The following is a 9,140-nucleotide window of genomic DNA, read 5'->3' on the forward strand; positions in this document are numbered from 1 at the left end:
GCACACACGCAAGAAAAAAAAAACATTAAAAAAAAAAAAAAAAAAAAAAAAAAAGGCTGGGTTCAATCCTTAGCACCACAAACAAACAAACCAACAAACCAAAAAACCAGCATAAAGTTATACATTACTTTGTAAATTACAACTGTAATAAGGGAGAAAAGAGAGAACAGGAGAGAAAATAGGAAGAAAGATATTGCCTCAATGAGGAAAAACGTAGGCAAAAAGCCAGGTCAAGGAAGGTTTTGTAGGCCATAGAAATCTGGACTTTATCTAATGGTAACAGGAGGCCACCGAAGGATTTTAAACAAGAAGTGATATGGCAATGTCTGTAGTTATAGAAAAATCACGTTAGATGGCTGTATGGAGAACAGAACAGAAGGGAGCCATATTGGATATGAAAGGGTCAGAAGTATATGTAGGTGATAGAATATAGTGGTTTGATTCAGGGTGGCAGCAGTATTAATTGAGAGAAGTAGAAAATTATGAAACAAGTTAAGAGACCTAGCAATGGAATGCACATGGATTATAAGAAAGAAAAAGGTGCTAAGCGTGGCTACAAGGATCCTATCATGATCCAGTGACTAGATGGTAGTGCTAATTGTTTAGATAGTGGATACAGGAGGATAGGCAAATTTGGAGAAGAACATAAATCTACATCAGGTTATGCTGGTACCACAATATTTCTGTGATGTAAAATAGGTAGATATAGAGTTTAAAGCTCAGAGGTTCTGAACTGGAGAAATAAATCTATAAGTCATAGTGTATAGACGACATTTGAAGTCAGGGATATAACCTAACATCGCCTACAGAGATCTTATAAAGTCAGAAGAGGAGAAAAAAGATGAGATTGAATAAGGAATGTCAACATTTAAAGGTCAGACAGTAGAGTACAGGACAGTATTTAGGAATGAATGAACAAAACCACAGATTGCTTTAACTAGATAAACTAGATCTGGAATTCACAAATAGGCTTCTTTAGCTGTTCCTCACTAACTTCGGCCAAAATCATTTTTAAAAAATCATTTGATTTAAAATTAAATTAAAATATCCATATATAAGTTCATTGGTTAGAATTCTTTAGTTTTTTTATAAAAAGAAATAAGAATGAAACTACTTACTTTGTAGTAGTGAAATAAATGTAAATGACACTTTAACATTAGTGTCTAAATTTTATCTTCAAAAGCATAGAAGTGATAAGTGAAAATAAAATGGAAAGGATGTTTTTTATAAATAATTATGAAACAAAGGGAGGGCAGGGACAAGGGGAAAAAAATGAGAAAAAAGACCTGTCATGTAGAGGTACAAGATCCCAACAATGAATGTAACTGTACTGCATCCCTAAAATGTACCAATAAACTCAATTAAAGCTGAAAAAAAATTATGAAACAAAACATTGTGTGGGTTAAGGCACTAAGTTAGTATGAGGCTACCATATGAGATCTGTCTTGGGCCTATTATGTCTGAGGAACAGATTTTCTTTCATTCATAAGTATCCTTTTTAAGTTATAAAAATAATACAAAAATACATACCTATTGTAGAAATCACACTAAGGAATTAGAAAATCCACCTGTATTCTACCAGTCATACATTACTATTGTTAATGCTATAGTGACTTTTCTTCCAGTCTTCTGTCCTGTACATACAGATATGCGTACAAGTGTATGCACACACACAGCTTTAAAAAATTAACAAGGGTTTTTTAAAAATGTAAAATAAATTATGAAAACTTCATTTTTTTTTTTGGTACTAGAGGTTGAACCCAAGACCTTCACACTGAGCTACTGGCCCCTCCTTTATTTTCATTTTTGAGATAGGATATCATTCCGTTGTTAAATTGTCCAGGCTGGGCTTGAACTTGCGATCTTCCTGTCTCAGCCTTTCGGAATGCTTGGATTACAGTCATGTACCACTACACTACACCTGGGTGAAAACATCACAGTCTGAAGTGTATAGATGAATGAATTATTACACAGTGATTATTACTGCAACTATTAATGAAGTCAAGAAATAGAATACTAATAACACCCTATGCACAATCTTTTTGAGGTAGGCAATTTGATTGCTTCAAGAAAATAAGTTAAACATATAGTTGTTTGGATAGAATGAATGCATACAGGTTAAATGATCATAACTGCAGAAATATCTCAATCTCTTAAAATACAATAAAATAACACAGTAGAGGAAAGAGGTTACTTTGCTGACAACAGTGATGAAAAAGATCATTTTAAGGAAGAATAATGTACAATTACCGTTCACTTGGTTGATTTCTGAGTTGGAGGAAAGAATCTCATCTGCCAGTCTCTGTGCAGTAGGAAGAACTTCGGTGTGGTGTGCTGTGATTAAATACTGAATAAACTTCTGTAGCTGGTCCCTATTCATCTGGAAAAGAGTTTCCGAGATAGGAAGACGTAATTTGACTTGGTCTGGTTTACGGATTCTGTACAGTGAGAGTGCTACCACATGTGCACAGTAGAATATGTCCTTATTTCCACAGCCACATGTCACTGAAGTGATTTTGCATCGATCAAAACTGATAGCAACTTTGTAAGTCATTGATGGTTCAGAAGCAGTGGCTGGCTCAGTTACCGTGCCACTCAGATGGAAACCTAAGGAAATAAAGAAGAAACCCTGCTTAAAGATTCTGTAGTAAGAAACTTTAGAAGGTACCATTTGTGTTTTAATTAATCAACTTACTGAGATAATTAATTGTCCCATTAATTAGACAATTTACTGAGTATCTCCTAAGTAAGTAATAGGCTCTGCTACAGACACAAAGGCCAATGCAATTCTGACATTGCTCTGAAGGAATATACAATTTAGAAAAGGAGTATTTATCTTGGAGTCCATGACCCTCTTGAACTAATATGAAAACTTTTTCTTATACACATGTGCATTTTTCTGGGGGGAATAGTTCATCATAGTCTCAGAATGGCTAATAAGGAAATTCCAAATAATTAAGAACTCCTGTAATAGATTTTGGGCTTGGAGTAGAAGGCAAAGATAAGCCCATAAATAACATCAGTATAATGTAGAGTAAAGTAATATTATAAATGAAAGAGAAACCAAAAGAATGCCATTAGAAATGACAGAATCAAGATCAAGACTACCATTTCTTCCTTAAAACATACAATTCCATCTGGGCATCGTGGCATACACCCATAATCCCAGCACTTGGGAGGCTGAGGCAGAAGGATTGCTGCGAGTTGGAGGCGAGCCTGGGCTACAAAGTGAGTTTAAGGCCATCCTGCACTAAATAGTGAAATTCTGTCTCAGAAAACAAACAAACAACAAAACAAAACAACCCCCCCCCAAAAAAAATCCCCAAAACAATAGTCACAAAAACCACCCCCTCAAAAACACAATTCCAAAATGTTGACCATATTGAATATCTCAAAGGCAAGAAACCTAAGATATGGAAGGCAGAGCCTGATGCAATGAGTCTATGCAGAGTTCCATCTCTACTCACTATACACACAGCAACAATAATTCTGAAATGTAGACGGAATGCATTAAATTTCACCTAAATAGAAAAAACATCAAATTAACAGCAAATCCATTCTATAATATTATTTATTCTTTAAATATGATTTATCTCATTTGATAAGAATATACATTCATCTAATGAGCTCTTCAGTGAAAGTTTAATGAGGCATTAAATATAGGACTGCTAGATCTAGGGATGCTAAACAAAGAAAATAGTAGGAGAGGAGCCGGGAATTTAGCTTAGTGGCACTGTGCCTGCCTTGCAAGCACAAGGTCCTCAGTTTGATTCCCAGTATCAAAAAAAAAAAAAAAAGTGGGAGAATATTAAATGCTAAGTATCTACTACATATTGGAACTGCATTTATTTATGTATTTTAATTTTTTTGTTTGTTTTTTTGAGAGAGGGTTTCGCTATGTAGTATAGGGTGCCCTTGAACTCACTGTTCAGTCCAAGCTGGCCTCAAACTCATAGTGATCCTCCTGCCTCAGCATCCCAAATGCTATGATCACAGATACCTACCAGCATGCCTCGCTCTACTGTGTGCATTTAATATCATCTCAACAACCTTAAGAAGTCAGTATTAATTTTCTTACTTTAAAGACATGGAATCCGAGGCTCAGAAAGATTAAGTAATTTTCAAAGGACCTAGCAAGCAATAGACCTGGGGTTTGGAACAAGGTCTGACCCACTTCATGGCTCATTTACTTTTTATTATATGCACTATCTCTAATAGATGCCATAAGAGAGTCCTTATCCTCAAAATTCAGACATATAGGTAAATGATTACAATGTGATATGCCAAATGCTCCAGAGATAGTAACAAAGGTGAGGCTAATTTCAGAGATTTTTTTAACTGGACCACAGGAAAGAAATTTTAAATAATACTTATTTTTTGGACAAATATAAAAGGTATATATGTAAGTTTCAGAGCTACCACTGTGATAGGGGAGAATCTGAAAAGGAAGAGGAAGTTTTCCAAAGTTCAAGATTCATACAATTATGGTTAGTTAAAATAACAGTAAGTCTCAAAATTTATAAGCATTCTCATAAAACCCAGCAAAATTATCAGTACTAAAGGCATATTTAGGTCTAGTTCCAAGAAAGATGCATATTATTGAAAAATTAAGCTTAATTTCCAGAGTAAGAAAAATAAGTAAATTTGATAACTTTATAGCTTCCAAGTATATTTTTATGACATTGAGACTTTTTCTCAGCTAGGTTGCAGGTTTAAAGATATTCACTGTTATCTGTCCAAAGCAAAGCCAAAATAAAAAAATGACTAAGTAGATAAAAGTAAAGACTGTCTTCACTTAACAACTAAGGATGATAGCTGCAAGGTTGAGAAGCTGTTCCTTTTAATTGTATACCCAACAGACATGGCCAACAAAGTAGGAACAGCAGATAGCATGCAACACAAAATTTAGGCAGCCAGATGAGTTATTTTCTATGTAATACTGAGGCCACTCTGAGCCTCAGCTTCCTTCTCAGTAAAGTAAGAATAATAATACTCACTTTGCCTGAAAACACTTTGTAAAACTGTACGATGTCCCACAGATTTATTATCATTGTTTTTATGCAGTTTTTGTTAATGAGTCTCCACGTCAATGGAATCAGGGACAACTTCCCCAATGGCCAAGTTTCATAGTGGTTGAAAATGAGGTACTAAGAAAGCATATTCTTTTCTGGGGGGGGTACCAGGAGTCAAACTCAGGACCTTGTACTTGTGAGGCAGGCAGTGGCACCACTGAACTAACTCCCCAGCCAAAGAAAGCATACTCTTAATTTCCCTCTGAACACTGATTCAGAGAGAGAGAGAGAGAGAGAGAGAGACAGAGAGAGAGACAGAGAGAGAGACAGAGAGAGAGAGAAAGCGCTACTGAGGATTGAACCCAGGGTCTTTGCACTGAGCTACAATACCATACCTTTTTTTAAAATTTTGAGGCAGGGTCTTGCTAAGCTCTAAATTTCCCCAAGCTGGGCTCTAGTTTGTGATCCTCCTTCCTCAGCCTCCCAGAGGCCTGGGATTATAGGCATCCACCACCATGTTTGGCAATCATTTAGTACATTCTTGAAAAATGTCTTAAATCTTGATGAAGAGACCATGCATGAGGGCTATATTAAAACTCCAAATAAGATGATATCAATGTTAAAAAAGCTTAGGGTCTAAGCTTTTTAGTCTAAAATGTGAGATGAAGTAAAATATTTCTACTTCATCACTTCAATACTCTGGGTCAACTTGTCCTGAAGCAACCTCTAAGTCCAATTTTTCTCCCTCCTTTCCTGAATGAAAATGAGTAAGAATATTGGTTTACTATGAAACAGAAATAATTATCAATAGACATCTTATTAGGATGTAAGCCCCACGAGGGCAGGGCTTTCTCCATGCATTGCTCATCACTACTGTGATCTGGATGAGTGCTCCTCAAAGGTCTCTCTTTTAAAGGCTTGGTCCCCAGGGTGGCACCACTGAGAGACACTGTGGACCTCCAGGAGGGGGAGCTTTATGGAAAGTCCTTGGGTGATGGTAGTAGAGGGTTGCCCTCAAGGAGATCGTGGTCTCTTGATCTCTTCCTGCTTCCTGGCTTGTGATATAACTAGTTTGTTTTACCACACACTCCTGGCACCATGTGCTGCCCTTGCTGAAGACTCAGGCCATGGGGCACTTGATCTTGGCCTGGAACCTCCAGAACAATAGACCAAAGAGGCCTGTTTTCTTTATAAATTAGTTGCCTCATGTATTTTGTTATAGTAACAAAAAGTTGACTAATTTAACCACTATTTTAAAAAAACAATCTAATTGCAGCGTGGAAAAAAGACTGGACCTCAGCTTTCATATTTTTAAAATGAGAATCTTATCTAGATGTCCATCAAGATTCAAAGTACAGATATACTGATTCTGTAGTGACTATCAATGAATTTCTTATCATGTCTGACACAGAACTTTGCCTATTATAGGTACTTAGTAAATGTTGACTGATGTACACAGCAAAGGTCTGTTACTTGGCCTTTGTGAGTTCTAGGTTCTATTCTAAATGCTTTTTATGTATTAATTTACTTATCACAAGTTTATACATTTGATAGTAGGTATATATTATTTGATTAGGCTATAGTTCCCAATTATTTAATCAGAAACTATTCTAGGTGTTGTCCCACAAATACAAAGGAGATTTGAAGAACTAAAGGAGAGATTATTTTCAACAATGGGGAGAGCCTCATCCATTTAGTTGAAGATCCTTACGAACAGAACTCAGGTTGCTATGAGAAAGAAGACATTCTTTCTCAAGACTGCCGCATCAGATCCTGCCCAGTCTATACATTCTGACTTGCTGGCTCCCACAAACACATAGGCCAATTTTTTGAAATAAATATACCCATTCTTATTCCCATTAATACTCCTCCCCCAAATCTATATATCTTCTTTTGGTTCTGTTTCTCTGAAAAATTCTGATTACTATTATTATTCACTCTTTATGTATTGAAGAAATATAAGAACAGGAAAGTTTATCTTGCTCAAAGTCACTCTGCTAGTAAGTGGCAAAGCCAGGATTCACATCCAAGCAGTCTGACTCTAAAGCTCATACTTTTTCATGATTAGACCATAATACCTCCACATAATTTTATACGGTAATCGATGGCACATTTAACTAGCTGAATTATAAACTATTCAACAACAGAACTAGGAACATTAGAAAATAATAGGTCTACTAAAATTCTAAAATTTCAATTTTAATTGCACTGGTAATGGTTTGAACCCTCTAAGTTAAGCTAGAAATGGACCAAAATGTCAAGTAGATTCCAACTGTCTCCACAGTAAGTCAATGTTAAAACAACTGAGAAATTTTCTGCAAAATACTTTTTCAATCATACATAGCTCCTCAGAGGCTTTGACTAAGGCTCACAAAGCTCTTGGGAATGTGTTCAATTAAGCTGGGTAAATGTTTGGGCTTCATCAGCTTTATTAACATTGGTATAGTTCAGGCCCCAGGTTTAGACCCATCTGAAAGTTAGAAGTCTGAGTGGCTCTGTGAAAATTTCCTTTCTGAGAGTTCCTTTTTTCCCTTTATATCTTTTAGAATGTAAACTGATAGTTAGTTTTAAATATTTGTATTGCTTGTCTTATTGTAACCTAGCAACATTTTTTCAAGTGCAATTACTCCTGAGAATAAAGCAACATAAAATAGATTCAGGGTAGTGTTTCTTTCTCATTGTGAACTTAACCACCATAAACATGTCCATCAATAATCTAGTTATTTTTTAAAAATGTAGAAGGCTGATTTTAAAAAATCTTTTGATTTCAGCATGTACTTACAGAATGCTCACCATGTTTTGACTTTTTAAACCACAAAAAATAGAGAAAGCAGCATAGGGAGTACCCATATGATATGGTTTATATCTACAGCCCCCCACCAAGTCTCATGCACTCATAGGTGGGGCTTTTGGGAAGTGACTGGATCATGGGTGTGATACTGGATTAGTCCGATGATTAGTTTAGCCCAGTTCTGGGTGTGGATGATGTATTTACTTAAGAGGGAAGAACCACCCTGGGTATGGGTGGTATCAGCCAATAGGCTTGTAGCCTGGGTGGAATAAGAAAGGAAAGAAGAAGGAAGGTTTGCTGCATCCTGCCTGACAGTCTATGGACTATTTCTGCTCTGTCATGTCACCTGTATTGGAACCAGACGACTATAGATTGAAACCTTTACAAATATGAGTTAAAATGAACCTTGCCTCCTTTAACTTGTGAGTATTGTGTGTTTTGTCCCCGAAATGTGAAAGTAACTATGACGCCATGTATTCACACTCAGTTTCAATGATTATCAAAAGACAAATTATTTAATCTTTAACCTTTTCTCAGCTCCCAACCTCAATATAATCCAAATTTCATGGATTATATTGAAGCAAATTCCACAAATGTATCATTGGTAAATCCTATGTATGCATTTCTAAAAGACAGGAAGTTAAAATTAGTACTAATTCCTTAGTATCAAATATCTAGTATTAAGATTTCCACAAGTGAACTTAAAAATAAAAGAGAGGAAAGGACAATAGGATGCAAATAAAATCCAAGTGTCTAATATGGTTGATAGGTCTCAAGATAACATTCTTTTCCCACATACCAATTTTTTATTGAAAAATAATTAGCTGCAGACATTTGTTTAAGTTCAGCTTTTCTTGCTGAAAATTTATGAAAGTATTCATAAATTATTTTATATACTTTCTAATGCAGTACAAGAGCCATGTGGTACCTGATTTGTGTGTGTGTGTGGTTAGGATTGATCAGTGCTTTCTGATATTACTGGCCTGATCCATACATTACAAAGTTCTTTGAAAGCTTTTCACATAATGGTGTTAACAGCTATAGATGACCACTGCCTCAACATATTACTTCATTAGTTTTTTTTTTAACTCTTTCACTTTCTTTGGCTCTTATCCTTCCATAAAATAAGGGGAGAAACCCATACAAAGTATCTAATTCAGTACCTGAAACATGTTTCTTAAATCATAGGGAAAATCATTTTACAGACAAAGTTTTATCAAATACAGTAAGTCCCTAACTTATGAATGAGTTGATTCTGGGAGAATGTTCTTAAGTCAGAGTCATTCATAAGTCCAACAAAGCGAGTTTTTTTTTTTTTTTTTTTTTTTTTTTTTTTT

The 9,140-nt window shown here is 35.5% G+C and overlaps 1 protein-coding gene across 1 annotated transcript in view; it reads right to left on the reverse strand.

Moving 5' to 3' along the window:
• Zswim5 (zinc finger SWIM-type containing 5) overlaps window positions 1–9,140 on the reverse strand; it is a 145,948-nt gene that overhangs the window by 53,508 nt on the left and 83,300 nt on the right. The window contains exon 2 of the mRNA XM_010610161.2: window positions 2,251–2,607. Coding sequence (XP_010608463.1) covers window positions 2,251–2,554 — 304 coding nt within the window. The 5' untranslated portion in view covers window positions 2,555–2,607. The remainder of the gene's footprint in view (window positions 1–2,250; window positions 2,608–9,140) is intronic.

Source organism: Fukomys damarensis, unplaced genomic scaffold (assembly GCF_012274545.1).
Source record: "Fukomys damarensis isolate Sample0158 unplaced genomic scaffold, DMR_v1.0_HiC HiC_scaffold_23, whole genome shotgun sequence".
Lineage (NCBI taxonomy): Eukaryota > Metazoa > Chordata > Mammalia > Rodentia > Bathyergidae > Fukomys > Fukomys damarensis.